The sequence below is a fragment of the Heterodontus francisci genome, chromosome 3, assembly GCF_036365525.1.
Source record: "Heterodontus francisci isolate sHetFra1 chromosome 3, sHetFra1.hap1, whole genome shotgun sequence".
NCBI classification, from domain to species: Eukaryota; Metazoa; Chordata; class Chondrichthyes; order Heterodontiformes; family Heterodontidae; genus Heterodontus; species Heterodontus francisci.
This window is the reverse complement of record NC_090373.1, coordinates 145,835,639-145,859,288: the sequence shown is the minus strand read 5'-3', so window position 1 is coordinate 145,859,288 and position 23,650 is coordinate 145,835,639. Positions and strand designations below refer to the sequence as shown.

At 41.5% G+C, this 23,650-nt stretch overlaps 1 protein-coding gene across 2 annotated transcripts in view; it reads left to right on the top strand.

Annotated features, from left to right (window-relative positions):
* The window catches only part of bckdhb (branched chain keto acid dehydrogenase E1 subunit beta), a 372,243-nt gene that overhangs the window by 279,657 nt on the left and 68,936 nt on the right, over positions 1–23,650 (top strand). Inside the window, exon 10 of one of the 2 annotated variants that reach the window (XM_068026696.1) lies at positions 19,187–19,746. The exons of the other annotated variant lie outside the window; for it this stretch is intronic. Coding sequence (XP_067882797.1) covers positions 19,187–19,228 — 42 coding nt within the window. The 3' untranslated portion in view covers positions 19,229–19,746. Of the gene's footprint in view, positions 1–19,186; positions 19,747–23,650 lie in introns of those variants that run through there. 2 annotated transcript variants of the gene reach the window in all.

Below are 23,650 nucleotides of genomic sequence, written 5' to 3'. Positions count from 1 at the left end.
TGGTGTGTTTTCATTTATGAGTGTGTGAAGAAAGCAATTAGAGACTTAAAGCGTATGCATGAAAGTCCTGTATAGGAGCTCATAGCCAAGAGCTTAGCCATTATGGTCAAATTCTTCCGCTGTGCTTTGCCAACAAAATTCTTGGTTATAAAAGGCTGTGATTATGGTGTACATCTAATCTATATCTTCAGTGGTCTTGCTAACAATTTTCAGTTTGTATATTCATTTTTCCAACTGGCTGCACTTCTGGGAAGCATCATTCATGATTCTGTGTAACATTATTTAGCTATTAACCATTTGGATACTTGTGGGGAATTTTCAGCACTAGAAAATACTGCAGTAGATTGTTTCGCTCATTTCCAAAGTATCATGAATTAAGTCATGGCTACTGGTTCTGTGTGTTCCTGTAATTTAGAATATTAGAATTTCCCAGAGAATTCACCAGATGTGCAAGCTGTAATTCAAAAGCCCTGGGCTGTATTTTACTAGCCCTCCGACGTCGGGGTTCATGGCTGGGTGGCCCAGAAAATTCTTGCGGGAGAGGCCCGCCACAACCCCTGATGCCGAGAAGGCCCCGCTGCATTTTACCAGTGGCGGTGAGGCCTTGGTGCAGCCACCCCCCCCCTTCATTTTAATATTAAAATTAATTAAAACACATGGAAATAAACTTACCTTGTCCGGGTGGACATCCCACGCCGATATTCCGGTCGCCAGCCTGAACTCCTGTGCCTTCGGAACTCCGTTCTGAAAACTTTTTCCATTGGCTGAGGGGATGGTGGGAAGGGGTTGAAGGGCAAAGATTATAAAGTTTGGGGGTGAAAGGTAGTACCGGCAAAAGTGGTTTTTCGGGGAGGGCGAGGGAAATAAATATATTGTTTCATCATTGGGTGGGTAGGTGGAAGAGGGGCTTTGATGTTCAATTGACAGTTTTTATTTAAAGTCAAGGTGCTGTGCTCTTTAAAAAATTAAATTGGCGATAAGGGCTTGGAGGATGGAGAGGTTGCCCCCTCTATGTTATCAGGGGCGACCATTCCACCCCCTCCAGTTAAATGAGCCCCCGCACGAAATATCACAGGGGCTCAGCAACTGCCGCTTCGTGCGGGCGGACCGCCAACTTCAAAGTGCGCAGCTGAGATTTGCAGCGCAGTAATAAAACTTAGGCCACTATATTGGAGTGTCTTAGTATATTCTGGTATGACCCATGTAGTCCATGGACATAGTTTTACACAGACAGACAACATTTTCTGTTTCTGTATTATTTGAAGGATTTGTCATATGTTTGTACCCTTGTTTGAGTTAACTGCAGGTTGACAAGGGAAATCAAGTAATTCCTTTTATAAAAACCTAGAGCAGTTTTGGAATGTTGAGCCCTGAAATGATTCAAACCCCGTTCACAACCTGTTGTTCATACTCATACTTGTCATAGGGGTTGGTTTTACCAGCCTCATGAGTGAAACAAAGTGGTAAACAAGTCAGGGAGGGTTGCCTTCCATTGCCACTTAAGCATGTTTCCATGGACAATGTTTTCCATCGATGATTAGCATCAGCTGCATCTGTGGAAATAACTATGACTGAATTGTACCATCTTCCAGTTCAAAGAAGATAGCATTCACTAGTGTTTTTGAATCAAACACATGTATATGGACTTAAAATTGAATCTCCAATTTTTTGCAAGTTTAGTTTCATATTTAGTATTGAAAGTTACTTTAAAAATTCTTTGTCAAAATTAAAAAATGTATTTAGTAGATAAAAAGTTAATGTAGGTGAAAGACTACCTTTCAGTAATACCCAGTGAGATTTGTCACACTTGGTGTATCAATGTTTTGTAGGAGCACTTGTTATGGGTAAGTGGGATTTGTCAATGGCCACTTGTAATGGAAACATTTCTTAATGGAATCACTTTAATTGGTTATATCAGAACTATAACTTTTACCTTCCTGTTTACCTGTTGGTATTGAAAATGGGCTGGTAAAATTGAATAGGTAAATATTATAAACTTTATTTGAAAATATTTGACTGTGGCAAGATCTATGATGTGGTTCTGTTAAATGGCAGTACAACTGTTCCAATTAAAGGAAAATATGTTGCACCTTGAGTTTACATTTCTTGTATTCGTGTTCACTTCAATGACATTGCGGTTTTTTGACCCTGCAAGTTTGGAAAGCGTTCCTCAAGTTGGTTGCTTGTCATTACAATTTTATTATTTCCAGGTGTAATACAATTAAATTTAAAGATCGCATTGGAATAAATGCCAAGCTACCCTTCTGCTGCTTGCCACAAATCCTTGTGAGAAAAACAATCATTCTACAAAATGAAAGTGCAAGAGTCACCCACAGTTTTAAACTTTTTCATTTGTTGAAGTCCTTGTTAATTGAAAATTCTCTAGAAAAATAAGGGTTACCTGCCTCCTGGAGTTGTAACACGGCTCATTTGAAATCCAATTATTGTATCCTAATATGTAGGTCAGTAGGTTTTACTGTGTGCCTGGATTTAGAACAAGGTTCACCCAGTGTTTGTGATCATTTTTAATTCTCAACAGTATAAATTATACTATAGCAAAGCCGTGTTCTGATTGCTGTTCTGCTTCTGTGTGCTCATATTATTTTCATTTTAGAAAACATGAAGAATTCTATTGCTTTTCAAACTTTAAAGGTATTTTAGTTTCCAAAGTCATCACGTCATTTGTATCTGACAAAGATGCACATATGGGGCTTAAGACTTTCATGATTTATTTTGGATTCTGAAAGTTGAAGCTTGGGTTTATGAAATTTACTGCAAGTGGAAGTGTTGAATCTGATGTTGATTTTCTGAGTGCTTTTTGCCAAGTCCAAAAACCAGACAGAGGGGGATTGTACCAGAGTAGTAGGTGGAATTGTGGCTTGAATTTTGTTTGCTTTGGTGCAGATGAAAATTCATTCAAGCTATTAGTAATTTAATATTTCTACTTTGTAAGGCACATAAATAAGTGGAAGAAAGGAACTTTACAAATTTACCTTATAACAATTTTTACCTTTTGACGTAAGTGCCCTGAGAGATCTACCAGGGAACTATGTAAATTATAGAGTCTGAAGATTCAGCTTTTCTGCCACACCCCTCCCCTGGCATAAGTTCAAATTCAACTCAAACTGATGGGATAAATATCTTATTATTTTGGTGATTGTAATGGTTTTATATTAAATGAATTTTGGTAGACTAAATTCAGTTTCTACTGTTATTGAGTCCCCAACACAAAGATATCCATAATTAAACACCACATTGGTAATCTTGTTTGTGGATTTTGTGTGAAATGGAAATGTTAGATCAGAACATAGTCATAAGTTTTCCCTTCATTTTTTCCCCCTTTCCTGAAAATTTTGCTAACTGCTTTTTAGAACCTCACTTAATTAGCCATTCTTTATGCATGAGGCCACTTAATTCTGGAGTCATCTGAGCCCAATCCTATTCACACACACATGCACACACCAGCACACGCGCACGTGTATAAACACACATACACTTACTTACCTATTTATTAGGGAAGTTCCTCCATTGTCCTGGCCAACATTTATTGCTCAACTAACAAAAAAAACTAATTATCTGGTAATTTATCTCAGTGCTGTTTGTGGAACTTTTCTGTATGCAGTTTCGCTGCTGCATTTCTGTACAACTGTGACAACACTTTAAAAGTACGCATTGACTGTGAACTGCTTTAGGATGCTCTAGGATCATAATAGGTACTATATAAAAGCAGGTTTTCCTATTCTTTCCTTAAAACATAGGTCATTGGATAGTCAGGAATTTTCCTCACTGGCTGAGGCTAGTTGAAGTGAGCAGACAATGTCATTGAACTAGTAATACAGAGGCCCAGACTAATGTCCTGGGGAAATGGGTTCAAATCTCACCGTGTCAACTGGTGGAACTTAAGTTCAATTAATTAATAAAAATCTGGAATTGAAAGCTAGTTTCAGTAATGGTGCCATGAAACTATCATTGATTGTCGTAAAAACCCATCTGGTTTACTAATGTCCTTTAAGGAAGGAAATCTACCATCCTTACCTGGTTTGGCCTACATCTGACTCCAGACTCACAGCAATGTGGTTGACTATTAATTGCCCTCTGAATGGCCGAGTAAGCCACTCAGTTGTCAAGGGAAATTAGGGATGGGTAATAAATGCTGGTTTTGCCAGCGGCGCCCACATCCCATGAAAGAACTTTTTAAAAAGTTTAGAAGCATGAGAGGTGATTTCATTGAAACATATAAGATTCTGTCAGGGCTTGACTGGGTAGATGCTGAGAAGCTGTTTTCCTTGGCTGGAGAATCTAGAACTAGGGGGACATAGTCTCAGGATAAGGTAATGGCTATTTAAGATTGAGATGAGGAGAAAAATCTTTACTCATTCGTTTGTTTGTGGTGTCCTCTTCCAGAACGTTGACTGTCATGAATCTCCACTTCAGTCTGTCCTGTGCTATTCTTACACATTCTGCATAGGTCAACTGTATCCAGTCCATTATATCTGTCATCCATTTTCTTCTCTGCTTCCCTCTCCTACGTTTTCCATCGATCTTTCCTTCCAATAATTATCTCTGTCTACCTTCTGCTCTAATGATGTGACTGAAGTATTGTATCTTTCTCTCTTTGATGTTATGCATTAATTTCCTCTTTTCTCCAGCCATTTCCAGCACTACTTCATTAATCTTCCTATCTGTGTAAGATATGCAGAACATCCTCTGATATGTCCACATCACGAATGCATTCAGCCTATCAGTAGTCTCTTTATTTATTGTCCATGTTTCTGAGGCATAGAACATAGATGACACAAGAACACAAGAAATAGGAGCAGAAGTAGACCATATGGCCCCATCGAGCCTGCTCCGCCATTCAATACGATCATGGTTGACCTTAGGCTTCAATTCCACTTTCCTGCCCGCTCCCCGTATCCCTTGATTCCCGCAAGACCACAATTCTATCTGTCCCAGCCTTAAATGTATTCACTGTTGGAGCATCCACAACCCTCTGGGGTAGAGAATTCCAAAGATTCACAACCCTTTGAATGTAGTAATTTCTCCTCATCTCAGTCCTGACTGATTGATCCCTTATTCTGAGACTGTGCCCCCGCGTTCTAGATTCCCTGACCAGTGGGAACAATCTCTCAGCTTCTAACCTTTGAAGCCATTTCAGAACCTTGTATGTTTCAATTAGATCACCTCTCATTCCTCTAAACTCCAGAGAATATAGGCCCAATTTACTTAGCCTGTCATCATAGGATAATCCCCTCATCCCAGGGACCAATTTAGTAAATCTTAGCTGCACTGCCTCCAGTGCAAGTATATCCTTTCCTTAGTGTGGAGACCAAAACTGCACACAGTATTCCAGGTGCGGTCTCACCAAAGCCCTCTACAATTTTAGTAAGACTTCTTTATTCCTGTACTCCAATCCCCTTGCAATAAAGGCCAACATGCCATTTACCTTCCTAATTGCCCGCTGCACCTGCATGTTAACTTTGTGCATTCCTTGTACGAGTACCCCCAAGTCTCTCTGAACATCAACACTTACGAGTTTCACACCTTTTAAAAAAATTCTGCTTTTCTATTTTTCGACCAAAGTGAACAACTTCACACTTCCCTACATTATACTCCATTTGCCACATTGTTGCCCACTCACTTAACCTGTCTATATCTCTTTGCAGCCTCTTTACATCCTCCCTGCAGCTTACCTTTCCACCGAGCTCTGTATTATCAGAAAACTTAGATACATTACTCTCTGTCTCTATCCAAGTCATTAATATAGAGTGTAAATAGCTGAGGCCCTAGCACTGATCCTTGCATACCCCACTATTCACTGCCTGCCAATTTGAAAATGCCCCATTTATGCCCACTCTCTGCTTCCTATCTGTTAACCAATCCTCTATCCATGCTAACATAATACCCCCAACACTATGAGCCCTTATCTTGCCTACTAGTCATTTGTGTGGCACCTTATCAAATGCCTTTTGGAAATCCAGGTATACTACATCTACTAGTTTCCCTTTATCTACTCTACGAGTTACATCCTCAAAAAACTCTAATAAATTTGTCAAACAAGATCTCTCTTTAGTAAAACCATGCTGACTTGTTCTAATCATACTATGCTTTTCCAAGTGGAATGTTAAGACTTCTTTAATAATAGTTTGCAGCATCTTCCCAACGACCAATGTTAGGCCAACTGGCCTGTAGTTCCCAGTTTTCTCTCTCTCTCCTTTCTTGAAAAGCGGTGTAGCATTTGCCAACTTTCAATCTGATGGGACCATTCCTGAATCTACAGAATTCTGGAAAATCATAGCCAGGGCATCCACTATCTCTGCAGCTCTTTTAGAACCCTAGGACATAGGCCATCTGTTCCTGGGGACTTATAGGATTTTAGTTCCTCAAGTTTCTCCAATGCTTTTTCTCAGCTGATATCAATATCCATAATATTCTCTCTTTTTAGCCCCTGAGTTACTGCTTCTTTCTGGTATGGAACTTGTGTGAAGACAGACACAAAATATTTGTTCAATGCATCTGCCATTTCCTCATTCCCCATGATGATTTCTCCTGTCTTTGGTGTCCAGGTGCATAAATCCCTGAAGGTTGCTAACCAGGTTAATAGGGCTGTTAAGAAGGCATATGGTGTGTTAGCTTTTATTAGTAGGGGGGTCGAGTTTCGGAGCCACGAGGTCATGCTGCAGCTGTACAAAACTCTGGTGAGACCGCACCTGGAGTATTGCGTGCAGTTCTGGTCACCGCATTATAGGAAGGATGTGGAAGCTATGGAAAGGGTGCAGAGGAGATTTACTAGGATGTTGCCTGGTATGGAGGGAAGGTCTTACGAGGAAAGGCTGAGGGACTTGAGGTTGTTTTCGTTGGAGAGGAGGAGGAGGAGAGGTGACTTAATAGAGACATATAAGATAATCAGAGGGTTAGATAGGGTGGATAGTGAGCGTCTTTTTCCTCGGATGGTGATGGCAAACACGAGGGGACATAGCTTCAAGTTGAGGGGTGATAGATATAGGACAGATGTGAGAGGTAGTTTCTTTACTCAGAGAGTAGTAAGGGCGTGGAACGCCCTGCCTGCAGCAGTAGTAGATTCGCCAACTTTAAGGGCATTTAAGTGGACATTGGATAGACATATGGATGAAAATGGAATAGTGTAGGTCAGATGGTTTCACAGGTCGGCGCAACATCGAGGGCCGAAGGGCCTGTACTGCGCTGTAATGTTCTAATTCTAAGGGACCAATGTCTACTTTAGCTACTCTCTTCCTTTCTATATACCTATCAAAGCTCTCACAATCTGTTTTTATATTGCTGGCTAGCTTGCTATCATATTTTTCCATTTTTATCAACTTTTTGGTGGCCCTTTGCTGGTTTCTAAAGCACTGTCAATCCTCAGACTTGCGAATATTTTTTGCAACATTGTAAGCCTCTTTTAGTCTAATACCCTCCTTAACTTCCTGAGTGAGCCCGGATGACGAGCTTTTGTTTTTGAACAGAATGTACTTTTGTTGAATCCTTTGAATTGTTTCTTTAAATGTTTCCCACTGTTCATTTACTGCCATACTTTCCAGTCTATTTACCCAATTAACCTTAGCCAGTTTTCCCCTCATACATTTGTAATTGGCCTTGTTTAAGTTGAAGATTCTTGTTTGTGATTGAAATGTATCACTTAACATGAAATTCAATGGTATTATGATCACTATTTGCTAGTGGATCTTTTATTATGACATTGCTTATTAACCCTGCTTCATTACACAATACGAGATTTAAGATAGCTTGATCCCAGTTAGGTTCTGCAACATATTGCTCCAAGAAACTGTCACGAAAACATTCTACAAACTCATCTATACCATTGTTGCCAATTTGATTGTCCCAGTCTATATACAGATTAAATTCCCCCACCATTAATACATTAACTTTTTTACATGCTCCAATAATTTCCTGTTTATTGTTCTGTCCAATAATATACCTACTGTTTTGGGGCCTGTAAACTACTCCCACCAGTGTTTTCTGACTCCTGCTATTCCTAATTTCCACACAAACTGATTCTACTTCATGATCTTCTGAGGCCAGATCCCTTCTTATTAATGTCCTAATGTCATCTTTTACCATCAGGGCTACCTCTCCTCCTTTGCCATTCTGTCTGTCTCTCTGAAAAATTGTGTATGCTGGAATATTCATTTCCCAACCTTGATCTCCTTGTAACCATGTCTCTGTAATGGCAATTAGATCTAGATCATTTACCTCTATTCGCGCCATTAGTTCATCTATCATATTACAGATGCTTCATGCATTCAGATAAAGGAACTTTAATTTCATTTTTTACCTCTAATCCCTGCAATAACCTTATTTGCCTATGTACAGTTTTTGTTAAACTCTCTGTCTCTTCCTGTCCCATTCTGTTGGCATTTACCCACATCACTATCATGCTCCGATGTCCTGATCTCTTTTTTTGGATTTCTAAATTTCCCGTTACTCAAACCCTCCCCCCGCTCCCCACCCCCGACAAAATGTAGCACCTCAGCATTCGTTTCCTAAGATTCAGGAGGCGGGATCGGAGGCGGGAGGAGAGGCACGGAGAATCGTGGCGAGGCAGGCGGCGGGAAGGAGGGCCTGTCGCCCAGTGATCTTTCTGAGGCAAATTGAGGCCCATTAGTGGCCTATTAACGACTAATTAAGGGCCTCTTCCCACTGCCGCTTAACAGAGGTAGGAGGGACACTTTGTATACCGAGGCAGCCTCCCTGCGAGCTTGGGGGCATCCGACCTTTGTGGGCAATTTGTGGCCCAAGGAGCAGCCCCACTGAGAACCAGTTCAGCCCCTGGGACCCCCTTCTTCTTCGACCTTAAGATAAACCCCCCCATCCCACCTTACTTGAGCCTTCTGGACTGGCCCCGGTGACCCCACTTCACCTTGCTCTTCTCTGGGGTTCCAGTGCTGGGCCTGGGTCCGAGGCCTCTGCAGTACCAGTAATGGCCACCGTTCCCGGTGGCGCTATCGCTACTGCTGAGCTGCCGGCCCTGTGATTGACCGGCAGTCCTTGGAGGCGGCTCTCTGGTCCTTTAAAATCTTTAAAGATGGGGTTCCCCCCGCCTTTTCAGCCTGGCACCGGGAGCCCTGACTCCAGCACAAAATCCAGCCCCTAGTGTACTGATCAATTGGAAACTCTAAACTATATTTCTCTGCTCTTATATCAGCTAGCTTGCTGTACATCTGCAACATTTTTAGCCTTAATTCCCCATTAATTATATTTGCGGGGAAATTGTAAAGAATGGGTTATAGGTTAGCTGCTCCTCATCAGGGCTGTAGGAAAGAGCTTCTTAGCTGCTGTTTTCCAGTCAAATATATAGGATTAAAAATCAGTGCAATACTATTTTAAGGGCAAATATTTTGTGCTCAGTGTTGTTATGCATAGAGCTTCCAGCTCTTTTAGTGTTATTAACATTGTAACTACAGCAGGATATTAGGAAGGCAGTTGTTTAAATAGTGTTAAGTTTTCTTAGGGAGGGGCAGTCATTCCAAAAGATTGTGGTTAGTGGTTTGGATAGTGGAAACATGGGGGACATAGTGGTTGAGGAAGTGTTTTGCCTTGTGAGATATTCCTTGAATTTTGCCTTCAAGTATGTTTAAGGATTGAATGTACTTTTATGCAAACATTTGAAAACAAAATTGCATGGGAGGTATTGTGGTACAACGTGCTGGAGCTCTAGCTTGCTGCACTACCAAGCAGAGCTCACACTCCCTCACTTGATGAATCCATGCTCTCGACCAGTCCACTGAGTGGAGGACAGGCATTTGCATGATATTTGGGCTGCACCAAAAAGGTGATCTTGCATATATAGGATTACAAGTTACTGTTAAAATAAAGGGTTGACAATATTTTACCGATATACAAGTTATGATGATATTGAGCACAGAGACGAGTCTGCCCTGTTTCTTCTCATGAAATACATAAACCTTTCGATTTTAAAAGCCAAGTGCTTTGCAAAAACACAGTTATAACTTAAAACTTGTCAAAACAATATTTCCTACTAAAGCCATTATGATTTTGATTTGTCCACAACTTGCATTGTGTCAAAATTTAGAATAGAGAGCAAGAGGAGCTTCTTTACATAAGAACGTAAGAAATCAGTTCAAGAGTGGGCCTTATAGCTCATCGAGCCTCCGCCGCCATTCAATAAGATCATGGCTGAACTTCTACATCAATTCTGCTTTCCTGCCCTATCCCAATATCCTTTCATTCCTTCAGTTCCCACAAATCTAATGATCTCAGTCTTGAATATACTCAACAACTGAGCATCCACAGTCCTCTGGGGTAAAGAATTGCAAAAATTCACAACCTTCTGAGTAAAGCAATTTATCCAAAGCTCCATCCTAAATGACTGACTCCTTATGCTGAGACTATGTCCCCCAGTTCTAGACTCTCTAGCCAGGGGAAACAGCCTCTTATCATTTACCCTGTTAAGCCCTCTCAGAATCTTATTCTTTTCAATGAGATTACTTATTATTTTTCTAAACTCCAGAAAATATAGGCCTATTCTACTCAATCTCTCCTCATAGGACAGATGTCTTATACCATGAATCAATCTAGTGAACTTTGGTTACACCTTCTCTAAGATAAATATATCCTTCCATAGGTAAGGAGACCAAAACTGTACACCAGGTGTGGTCTTATCAAAGCCTGGCATAATTGCAGCAAAACTTCCTTACTCTTATATTCCAACCCCATTGCAATGAAGGCTAACATACCATTTTCCTTCCTAATTGCTTGCTGAAACCTGCATGTTAACTTTCTGTGATTCATGTGCTAGGACACCCAGGCCCTCTGAATGCAACATTTATTAGACTCTCACTTTTAAAAAAAAATTCTGTTTTTCCAATCTTCCTACCAAAGTGAATCACTTCACACTTCTCCACGTTATGCTCCATCAGCCACCTTCTTGCCCAATCTCTTAATTTATATCCCTTTGCAGCCTCTTTGTGTCCTCTTCGCAGCCTACTTTCCACCTAGCTTTGTATCATCATACTTGGGTATGTTACACAGAGAGTTATGAAACTATGGCATTCATTTCCATGGTTAGTGGTTGAGGTAGAAGCTATGTCAACATTTAGGATTCAATTGCATGATTAGATGTAGGCAAAGGAGATTAAAGAATTAGAGACAGGGCAGGCAAATATGATTAGATCTTTTTGCTCCTGTATGGACTTATATGCCAACATGTTCAAATGGCCTCTTTCGTGTAATGTCAATGTACTTCTATGTATCTTTGGTGATCATTATATTTGAATTGATGGTAGAAATAAAATGAATTGATTGAAATGAATAGAAATGGTAATTGAGCAGCTTCTATAATGGGTGGCTGCTGTTACGACCAAGGCAAGAGGAGTACACTGTTATTTCAGTCCCACATCTCCACGGGTCACAGCAGATCAATCAATTTTCCCACCTACCGAAGAATAGCCAATTACATGCTTTATTTGTCCCCAGAATAAAGCACACCAACCAGGTTTCTTTAGTCAACAACAAAATTTACTATTTATTATAAAAACAGATCTTAACCAGTAATGAGAAAAATCTATATACGAAAAGCTCTTTATTTCCCTAGCCCTCATGCACACACACATAGATTTTTAAAAAAACTATTAACCAGGGGGAAAAGATTTTGGTTTACAACTGTTACATAGGAATAAAAGGAATAATAAAATAACTTCGTTTGTCATGTTTTGGTAGGAAGTTCTTAGGTTTGGTAAGGTGTCCCAGAGTCGAATAGTTGGATGCCACTCGAAGTCTCTCCAGGCGAGGTAAATGAACAGTCTGTAATGGGTGGCGTTCAAGGCAATTTAACTGCAGCAGGCTTCATATAAGGTCTTCCATCAGCCGTGTAGCAACAGGTCTGCTTAGATCTTACAGCAACAGTATAGCAGTAGAAGATTTCTTCAGATTTCAGGAATTCTTAACACACAGGAGGCAACAGGAACTGCACTTGATGCAGGGATTCTTCAGAGATAGGAGGCAATAGAAATCTACCTTTGAAATACAGGTTTCTTCTCAAACGATGCAGGATTCCATTACAGAGAGGGATAACACTTTTTCTGGGTCTTCCTCTCTGATCTGCAGGCAGGTCAAAAACCAAATTTCAAATGTCTGCTCTTTGTCCAACTCACTGGTTTTTAAAAGGTACAAAGTGAAAGCAAAACCTTCCTGAACAGGTCACACGTACAGACATGGAGTCTCCCTTGTCATTCAAAAACCACTGAGGAGGTCAAACCCCTTGCTGGTTTCCTTTTTCAGTTTTTTTTTAAAAACACACAGAATTCTAAGTTTTAATACAAAAACAAAATCCTTGTAACACGGCCAATTCACGATATCCGTTTTCTGTCCGGGCGGCAAGGTGAAAATATAGCCCTTTGTATCTTGTAACAATCCAGTGTGGCTTCTCCTACCTTAGGGTTAGACTAAGGAGGAATGTATGTATACAAGTCCAGGCCTTGAAGGTTCCAAGAGGAAAAGGTCAAAGTGCTGTTGGGTTCTGACTATTGTCACAGATACAATTTTGTTTATTATTAATGAATGAACTTGAATTTATACCGTGCCTTTAACATCCTCAAGCTGTCACAAAGTGCTCTATAGCCGATGGGTTAATTTTGAATTGCAGTTACTGTTGTTTTGTAGAAAACATAGCAGAGATAATGTGCATGCAGAAAATCAGATAAATTAGCATTTAATCTGTTCTGATATTGGTTGAGAGATGAACTCACTGCTGTTCTTACAAAAAGTACAATTGGAACTTTGTCCACCAAAATAGGCACACATGTTCTTGGTTTAATATTTCATCTGAAAGATGATACCTCCAACAATGTCAAAATCGCTCAGTACCACACGATGTGTTAGTCAAAATAATGAGATGACGTTGTAGAATAGGGCTTGAATCCCAGAGGCGCTCAATCTAAATGTACTATGTTTCATATACAACAACAACTTGTCAGGATGATGCATCATCACCCACGCGTGCTGCCATTCTCTCTCTAGTCATGTTGTGATATAACCTCATACAACACTACACATGCATGCAGAATGTCCAAAATACCAGCAGACGAGCTGCACATTTTGAAAGTAAATGTAGAAGAACAACACAAATCAGCTCACTCTTCCCAAGATCCAGACCGCAATATAACTGCAACTTAAGGCTTACTAAATTCGCTTCATTGTACAGAACTTGAGTATTGTTGAAAGAGACATGCTGTCGAAGCTTTTCGTCTTGTACTCATCAAGACAAACGCAAGAATGCAAAATTTCAAAGGGAACAACTGTTTATACTGCATGAGAAAAGGGTACAAATTGGTTGGCAAGTTGACTCTGATTGGTCAAGGTGTTACATGGAGAATGCACCAGGGAACTACTGTCCCCCAAACTTTTGTTAAATTCAGAAAAGGCGCAACACCTGGACATGTTCCTTTTGACTGCAGAGGACAGGTTCCTGCGTTTGAATATATGTAGCTTCTAGTAAGCCTGACTGATAATCTTAAGTTGGTTGTTAGTGTAATTCATAGCACACCGGAATTGTTCAGTAATTGTTGTCCAATTGCGGAATCACATCTAATGTTAGACATTGTGTTCTGAGTTCTGCAAGTACGGGCTGGTTAAGTGCGGTCAGTATTCTGCCTATTGCAAACAGCTGAAGGGTTCTGCTGTTTGAGAAGATCCGTCTGTCATTGAGATGTACAGTCTCAGTACCTGGCATTGCACCGGCACTGGAATTCATATACCACATTAATCATTTGTGTGGTAGGCAGAACGTCTTTTTGGTTTGATGGCAGCATCCTGTTAGTGGAAAATACCACTTGTATTGCTACTGCATAGTAGCAGTGTTAAATGGCTAGCATCATCTGTTCTCAAATTTTTGAGATACCTTACCCTTCCAGGGTAATTTGAGGTAGATTGGGCACTTTCCAGGTCCAAAGGTGGCAGCCTTAGGCCCATTCATGAGTATGCATGTTACACAATGAACAATGATCTGATCAGGGTAGCCATTATCCCGCAGGATAACTTTGATATGCCCTATTTCGGTGTCAAGCTTGCGCAGTGAGGAAATGGCTTGGGCCCTATTTACGAGATTGCCGATAAGGCCAGTCTTATAGCATGTGGAGCTGTAGGAATCCCCATGCATATATTAACCAGTCTACCTCAAATTACCCTGGATTAACAATCAACTTAACAGTTGGGCTTGCAATGTGGCTCACTTACGCTTGCTAGAAGCTACTTATATTCATGCGCAAGGACCCATCCTCTGCAGGCAAAAGGAATATGTCTAGGCGTTGAGCTTTTTTGAATTTAACAAAAGCTTGGGGACAGTAGCCTGGTGCATTCTCCACGGCAACGTCTTGACCAGTCAGCACCCTTTTCTGATGAAGTATAAATGGTTGCTGCGTTTGAAATTTGGCATTCTTTCATATGTCCCGATGAGTGCAAGATGAAAAGCTTCGATAGCATGTCTCTTTTTTGCAGCTTACTAAAGCATGTTGTTAGAAAAATAAAAGGAGTCTTAATTGCAGAGTTTTAGGATATTTTGGCTGAGAGCAATGCAGGTGGTAGCTCCAGGAGAAGGTCAAAAAGGAGAATCCCAATTCTGCAGGTCTCTCAACTTTCAGAGCTCTGGTGATCCAAACCACAAATTTACAAAAAGTTCTAAAGTGCTTATATACACACGAACAACAACCCTTTTTGTTTACTGTTTGTGGTTTACCATTTGCTTTAAACAACAACACCCTAAATGAGCCTTATATTTGTACAAGAATTTTATAATTGAAGCTGCCAGATGCCACAGTAGCAATGGTTAGCTGATCACTTCAAGCCATATGAAAGAAAACAGCAGGCGCTGCCATTTAATGTTGGAGTTTTGTTTCTTTTTTCTCAAATAAATGTTACTTGAGTCTTGGCCTTATCCAAATTGGTTCCTCTTCCAAGGACAAGATATTGGTCTGGATTTTAACAAGCCCGCGATGTCGTGATCTGTGGAGGTAGGGGGGCTGAAGATGGCTCCAGATAAGGCCCACCATGGACCTCGGCACCCCCCGCCACTGGGACCACAATTTAAATCTGAAAATCAATAAAATTAATACATTTAAATACCGGAGATGTTGAGGGCCCGCCACGATCGTCGGTGTGGCGGCTGGCACTCCCGCACCTTCAGATCCCTGTCCTGGGAAAGGAGATGCCACACTGGTGGGGAGGGGAGTAGGAGGTAAGTTCATCAGTGCGGGGGGGTTTGGACGTGGTCAAATACACATAATGCATCTCAGGGATGGGTTAGGGGATGGGGTTGAACCTGAAACATTGTGCAATTTCGGGGAGAAGGTCAGATGTAAAAGCTAAGTGTTTGGTGGGGGGAGGGCAAATAGTTATCGTAATTGTTATGGGGGGGTGGGAAGGGGTGTAAGAAATTTATTTATTTAGTTTTGGGAGAATCTTTCTTTAAAAATTTAAATATGCCTGCTGGGCTGGCTGCCCTTTAAAAATTGTGCCAGTGCCTCCCACAGGCAGCTGACGCCATTGCCAGTGATGGACAGCCCACCCATCCCACGTGATTTTGGTGGGGTGGGGAGGAGGGGCGGGGGGTAGGCCGCCCTGGCTGCTTAAATGAACCGTTGCGCTTAAGATCACGGTGGATCTTTGGCATGCGGCGCGCCATTTTTTGAGCTCTGGCTCTTAAAATTCAGCCCATTATTTCCTATTCTGTGTTTTAGGAAATGCAAAATAAATGTAGTCTTGTGAATTTTTTGTGGAGTCCTAGTGCTCAGATTAGAACATTTTCTGCACCCGGTTTTGACAAAGCATATCATTATGGTAGAGTAGAGGAGGCCTCATCGGTCAAATGTAGACCGATGCCTCCTCTACTTTACCATAATGATATGCTTTGTGTCTTCAGGTTTATGGCACTTTCTTTTTTAACCCTTCATCAATATGAACAATTTGTCTAGATCAACTTCATTGTTCCCCTTCATTTTGAGAACATTGTGGTCAACATGAAGTCTCCCTTTTCCACTGTGAACAAGTCCACTTTGCTTAACTTTTCATCACACTCTAGATTGATAACACCCGGTATCGTCGCTCTTTTTGCTTTTAAGGCTAATTCTACATTGTGGACCATATCTGAACATCTGGATCACTACAGTAAAATTCACCAAAATAATATGCAATGAATGATAAAATACTTGCCTATAACATGAACTATTATTTTTTTTACTTTTCATAAGATCTGGAAAATTATACATACACATGATCTTATGTGATGTACAGAAATGTGATCTGGAGAAAGGAGAAGGTAAAATGTAATCCTGGTGTGGTTTCATATGATTCCTTCATTATAATCAGAGCCACTGGTTTACTATGACTAAATAATAAGTCAAATTCTGTTTTCATTACCTGGAAATCCTGGATTTTTCCCAGTGTCAGGGGATTGCATTCCAAGATTCCTTTCATTTTTTTCTCTCTGTGGAAATCACTAATCTGTGGCTTTGTTTGTATTGTAACATTTGGTTTGCTTTACATTACATATGGCTGTTGTACTGATACAAAGTACAAGGCATAACTCTAGTTTGCTGCTTCACAGAATAACAAATAACAAAATTTTGCTTTGAGATTCAAATTAATCAAGAGTAGATGTTGTCTTATTGTCAGCGATAGTACCCCCCCACCATCTGCAAGTTTCCCTCCAAGCCACACACCATCCTGACTTGGAACTATATCGCCGTTCCTTCACTGTCGCTGGATCAAAATGCTGGAACTTCCTCACTAACATCACTGTGGGTGTACCTGCACCAGATGGCCTGTAGTGGTTCAAGAAGGCAGCTGACCACCATCTTCTCAAGGGCAATTAGGGATGGGCAATAAATGCTGGCCTTGCCAGCAATGTCCACATCCCAAGAAATGAGTAAAAAAAAAATATTGACGTTGTGTTTTTAAGTGCTCAACCTCCTCCTGCCTGTCCTGAAGAGGTGTGGGCCATGGGATGTGGGCTTCGCTGGCCAGGCCAGCATTTCTTGCCCATCCCTAATTGCCCTTGAGAAGGTGGTGGTGAGCTGCCTTCTTGAATCGCTGCAGTCCATGTGGGGTAGGTACACCCACAGTGCTGTTAGGAAGGGAGTTCCAGGATTTTGACCCAGCGACAGTGAAGGAACGGCGATATAGTTCCAAGTCAGGATGGTGTGTGACTTGGTGGGGAACTTGCAGGTGGTGGTGTTCCCATGCATTTGCTGCCCTTGTCCTTCTAGGTGGTAGAGCTCGCGGGTTTGGAAGGTGCTGTCTAAGGAGCCTTGGTGCATTGCTGCAGTGCATCTTGTAGATGGTACGCACTGCTGCCACCGTGCGTCGGTGGTGGAGGGAGTGAATGTTTGTAGATGTGGTGCCAATCAAGCGGGCTGCTTTGTCCTGGATGGTGTCGAGCTTCTTGAGTGTTGTTGGAGCTGCACCCATCCAGGCAAGTGGAGAGTATTCCATCACACTCCTGACTTGTGCCTTGTAGATGGTGGACAGGCTAAGTATTTCCAGCATTTCATGTTTTTAGTCCAAAGTTTTGAGTCAGTTTCAACAGTGAAAATATGAATTCCAATTCCTGTTTAATCTCGCATGATTAAAGTTATTCATTTTGGAGAATAAAATGAGAGAAAGCACTATAAAGCAAACATTTCGATGGCAGCTGCCAACTACCCTAGCCATCCTAGAAAGTAGGGATTTTCCAGCTTTTGTTTTCCACCATCATGAGACCCATTTGTTACTGCTTTGACTCCTTAAAGCTTCTGTCCTCAAAAGCTACCACTTCAACTCCAACCACCCTTTCCACTCCGAAGTCTTTGAAAGTGTCACTTCCCAGATCCATGGCCATCTTTCCCACACCTCCATGTTTCAATCTCTCCAGTTAGATTTCTGCCCTGCCAGTGCAGTAAAATGACTCTAACAAAAATCTTAAATTACATCTTTGGCATCTGTAATTGTTGTGCATTATCTATCTTTAACTTGTCTGGAACGTTTGACATGGTTGACTGCATCCTCATGCCATGCATCTCCAGCAGTACCTTCCCTTTCCACCACATACTGTTGCCTCTGTAATTCCCCAAAGATGTATCTTTGGATCGCTCCTCTCCTTCATCTGTACGCTACTCCTTAGACACATCACCTGAAGACGTGAGATCAGCTTCCATGTGTATGCTGATGATATCCATCTCTGACTCAACCACCTGTTTCAATCGCTCCACTGCCACTATGTTCTTGGACTACTTATCTGATATCCAGCCTTAGATAAGCCGCAGTTTCCCCTAGTTAAACATTGGGAAGACCAAAGCCAAAGTCTTCAGCTTCTGCTCAAATTTCATACTCTTTCCACCGATTCCATTCCCCCTCTTTTTTAGCTTTACAACCTTGGTATCCTAGAGACTATGAGCCAAGTTTCCTCTCCATCATTAAGAGCACCTATTTCTGCTTCCATTACTCACCTCTGTCCTTACTTTAGCTCAACTACTCAAACCCTCATCCTAACTTTGTCAGATTCAACAATTCCTGGCTGTCCTGCCATCCTCCATAAGCTTCAGCTCATTCAAAACTCTACTACTCATTAGTTATCTCACACTAATCATCTCTGGCCTTGGTGATTTATATTGACTCTTGGTTACCCAGTGCTTCCAATTTAAAATTCATATCCTGATTTTCAAGTCCTTGTCCCTCATTATCTATAACCTCCTACAGCCTTATAGCCTCCTCCATGAGAACTCCATTCCTACGACTCTGGTCTTGTGCAACTCCACCTCCCTTCACCGCACTGTTGGTAGCTGTGTATCTAGGCCCAGAGCTCTGTAATTACTTCCCTAAATCTCTCCACCTCTTCTTTTTAAAGAGACGCTTTAAAACCCACCTCTTTGACCAAGGTGCTAATATCCTTATAAAGCTCATCATCTGATTGTGTCTGATCATGCGACTAAGGGGCATCTTATGGTGTTTTCCTACCTTAAAGGCATTATATAACTGCAAGTTACTGTTATTGCTAATAGATTAATGAAAATGCAACACCAGCAATGTAATTCAGCAATGGCTACATAAAATAAAATTTACAAGTACAGTTTAATATCAGGAATTAAAGGTCTGTCTATGATGCATTAACTAAATCACAATTAAATATTATGTCTATATCTTATCTCCATACTTGTAGAAATGCACATTGTCAGGCAAACCCCCAACCTGCCAAGACTGAACACACATTATTTCATGAACAAAAACTCAACATTGCAAGCCCTGACTGGTAGGACATTTGCATAGCACCAGACAATGTTGAAACAATGGGACCCCGGCAGATGCTTCCCCAATACACAGAAGTAGTCAAACCAGTTTTAGTCACATGACTAGCTGGCTGGAGTTTTGAATTCGAACTTCCAACAAAGGATTTGAACTCAGAACGCCGTGTGCTCATCCTCTCATGTCTGCCTGCCTCCATCTCTTCCCATTGAACTGACCCTTGTGAAAACACATGATATTCAAAGAACAGTTTTCTACATGAACAAGGTTTTTAAGAAGACTACTGGGCCCCATCGAAACGCAAGACCATATCTTCAATCAAGGACTGGAGCGAACTCGAGAAACAGTAACAAGATATTGCCTCACACTGTTCTACTTATCTTTTCTCTTTTCTGTCCCTATCTGCGTGTTTGTATCACGTGTGCATGCTAGCGTGGGCGCATTGTATATCTGTAGGCGTGAACTGTATTATATTTTAAGTTTTAAGATTTAATAAATTTCATCTTCTTTAAACCAAAGAAAGCTTGTTTGTGCTCATTTCTTTGCCTCATTATTGGAAAGTTGTGAACAAGGATTCACAAAGGGGGAGCTTAAAGCACAGTGTGTTTAAAATTAAACCCTGTTACAATAAAACCAGGTGAAGACGGCAAAAGACCCTTAGACACATTGCTCACCTGGTCATAACAACATCCAAGGAAAAAAAGACAAAGTCTGCCTTCAGGCTCCATTTTAAAAAGTAAAACAAGTAGTTTAAGGAGCTTTAACTCTCTTTCTTGGAGCAAAGATGGCTGAGATAAAATAAAATATCTGTGTACTCTCAGTGGTGGTGAAGGATTAGCAGTTAAGGAGGTGCATGCACACAAATCTCTTTTTTTTAAAAAACTAATGCATTGGTGCAAAAAGATAATCAATAAGGTGAGTTGGAATGTTGACCTTCATCTCAAGAGAGTTGGAATTCAAAAGTGAGGAGATGATACTTTAGTTGTACAGAACTTTGATCAGATCGCATACGGAGTAACTGCATTCAGTTTTGGGCAGCAAGCCTCAGGAAAGACATTTTTCAAAATTCATTCATGGGATGTGGGCTTCGCTGGCCAGGCCAGCATTTCTTGCCCATCCCTAATTGCCCTTGAGAAGGTGGTGGTGAGCTGCCTTCTTGAATCGCTGCAGTCCATGTGGGGTAGGTATACCCACAGTGCTGTTAGGAAGGGAGTTCCAGGATTTTAACCCAGCGACAGTGAAGGAACGGCGATATAGTTCCAAGTCAGGATGGTGTATGACTTGGAGGGGAACTTGCAGGTGGTGGTGTTCCCATGCATTTGCTGCCCTTGTCCTTCTAGGTGGTAGAGCTCGCGGGTTTGGAAGGTGCTGTCTAAGGAGCCTTGGTGCATTGCTGCAGTGCATCTTATAGATGGTACACACTGCTGCCACTGTGCATCGGTGGTGGAGGGAGTGAATGTTTGTAGATGTGGTGCCAATCAAGCGGGCTGCTTTGTCCTGGATGGTGTCGAGCTTCTTGAGTGTTGTTGGAGCTGCACCCATCCAGGCAAGTGAAGAGTATTCCATCACACACCTGACTTGTGCCTTGTAGATGGTGGACAGGCTTTGGGGAGTCAGGAGGTGAGTTACTCGCCGCAGGATTCATAGCCTCTGACCTGCTCTTGTAGCCACGGTACATTTGTTCATGAGATGTGGATGTCACTGGCAAGGCCAGCATTTGTTGCCCATTCCTTACTGGCCTTGAGAAGTTGGTGGTGAACCAACTTCTTGAACTGCTACAGTCCATGTGGTGGTATATTTCCAAGTCAGGAAGGTGTGTGACTTGGTAGTGGAATTCCAATCACAGCTTCAGGGAAGTTTCAGCATGCGGAAGGAGGATGTAGTCAGGGTGTTAGAGTCTCCTTTGTTACTTCTTGACAATGTTCACCATTCTTTCAAACTACTCCCTAATGTTATCCTAATCCTTACAGCTGTTTTGTGCTCCTTCCCCTCATCCTGCTCTGAGAGATTTTTATTACTCCTGTTACGACCAGGTGAGAAGGGGTCTAGGCGTTCCCTCTCAGCTTTTGCCTGGTTTAACCGCAACAGCGTTTAGTTTTAGAAACAGTGGTTTTAGCTCCCCCTCAGTGAATCCTTGTTCACTGCTTTCCAATTGTAAGGCAAAGAAATCAGACAGATTTTCTTAGATTTCAGTAAGGAAGGTAGAAGTTTATTAATCTTAAACTCTAATCCGATTAACGACTACGAATATGTGACGCGACCACGCTAGCATGCATATGAGATAAACACACACACAGATAGAGACAGACAAAGTAGAAAAGAATAAAGGGGAAAAGTTTGAGGGAATGGCTGTGTTATAATTACAGTTCTTTGAGTTCTATGTGGAATCTTTGGTTGTCATTAAGTCCTGCCGTTTGTTGGGGCCCAGTTCACGCTTCAACTTGTTTGGATGTCAGAGTCTTTTCTCTCTTGAGGGTGTACGTATCTTCCATGTGTCCAGCGGCTTGTGAGAAAGCGAGAGAGAGACTGACAGGAGAGAGGCTTGCTTGTTCCAGCTTCAGTTGCAAACTGCCAGTCTCAATGTCCTGTGTCTCATTCAAAAGCCTGGATCAGCTGGGTAGTCATGTGACCAGCTGGTTTAACCAATCCCTGTCTTTTATGGATTGTATCATCTAAGCAGGGCCTGGAATGTGTTTCCTTACATCTTCAGTGTCTGGTGATCAAAATCCATTTGGGTTAATTGGATCAGGGAGTAGATTTTTGTCTCCACAAGCACCGTCTTAGTATGCAAATGCCCTCCAGTCAAAGGTCTGGTGATCTCTTTAACAAGTCATTTCTTCACTCCAGCAACAGTTTAAAATCAATGTTCATATGATTAAATTAATATGACTCATTCCTGGCAGGTGGGGATCTACATGCCACTCCCCTCCCACTCAGTTTACCCCTCCTGCGTTGCTAATGCCTCACTCTCATTATGTTCCCTACCTCTTCCTGTTATCAACAACACATCCTCTTCCCAGCCTAGCCCGACTCCCATGGTGTCCCATTTCGGCGTGTGTCTACCTTGAATAAATGGAGAGGCACTGAAGAAAAACGGTATATGAAGTACTAAGCATTTTAAAAATAAAAGATTATGTTATAGTAAGAAAAAAAGTCCATGTCTCCGTTATAAAGACGTCTGCAAACGCGACATGAAATCGTGTGACATTGATCACAAGTCGTGGGAGTCAGTTGCCAGCATTCGCCAGAGCTGGCGGGCAGCCATAAAGACAGGGCTAAATTGTGGCGAGTCGAAGAGACTTAGTAGTTGGCAGGAAAAAAGACAGAGGCGCAAGGGGAGAGCCAACTGTGCAACAGCCCCAACAAACAAATTTCTCTGCAGCACCTGTGGAAGAGCCTGTCACTCCAGAATTGGCCTTTATAGCCACTCCAGGCGCTGCTTCACAAACCACTGACCACCTCCAGGCGCGTATCCATTGTCTCTCGAGATAAGGAGGCCCAAAAGAAGAAAAAAAGTAGTATGGGTTAAAATAACAAGTGAGGAAGGGGAGAGAATCGGAGGAAAAGAGCAAGCAGAAATAAAGGGTTAAATTTTTGTTTCTAGTTTTTCATTGGTTTGTTTTAGCAGCATTGGTTAGTGTTACAGTCATAAAAGATCCCATGCACTATCTGAAAAAGAGCAAGGCACTTCTCCCTGTGTGCTGGCCAACATTCATTCCTCAGACAACATCGCCAGATCAGATCAACATATCATTTATCACATTGCTGTGAGATTGTGGGACCTAGCTTTGCGCTAATTGGGTGGTGCGTTTGTCTCCATCAAAATCAATTATTTTCTGTGAAGCGCTTTAGAATGCCCTGAAGTTCTGAAAGCCGCTAAATAAATGCAAGGTTTTTCTTCTTTACAGTGAAAATGGAGATGATTGGAAAAGAGCAAAAAACAGTGAAAAGGCAGAGAACTGGGATTAGAGTAGACAGCCACAGTTTGAAAGTTAGCATCTTGATGAGCTGAATGGCCTACTTACGTGCTGTAATTTTTATAATTGTATAAAATATTTGCACATTTAAATAAAAATAATTTTATGTGAATTCCGTATTTAGTGAATTCCACTCATCTTTTTCAAAATAAAGTATTCATTACTACACATCCGAATATGGAGAAATGGCCATCTTCAGTAAGCCAGTCAAATGAATCCTTGCCAATTACCATTTAGCTAATTAAATCTTTTTTGCTCTGTGAATCACATTTGGATTAAGTATTTCTTAAAAGGCAACACATTGTCTTGTATAATGCAGAGACTGTAAAGGCAGTTCTTTTCGAGTGCAGCTGGTGTTTGCAGCAGCTTTGTTTGTTTATGTTGTTATTCAAGATGGCAATGGG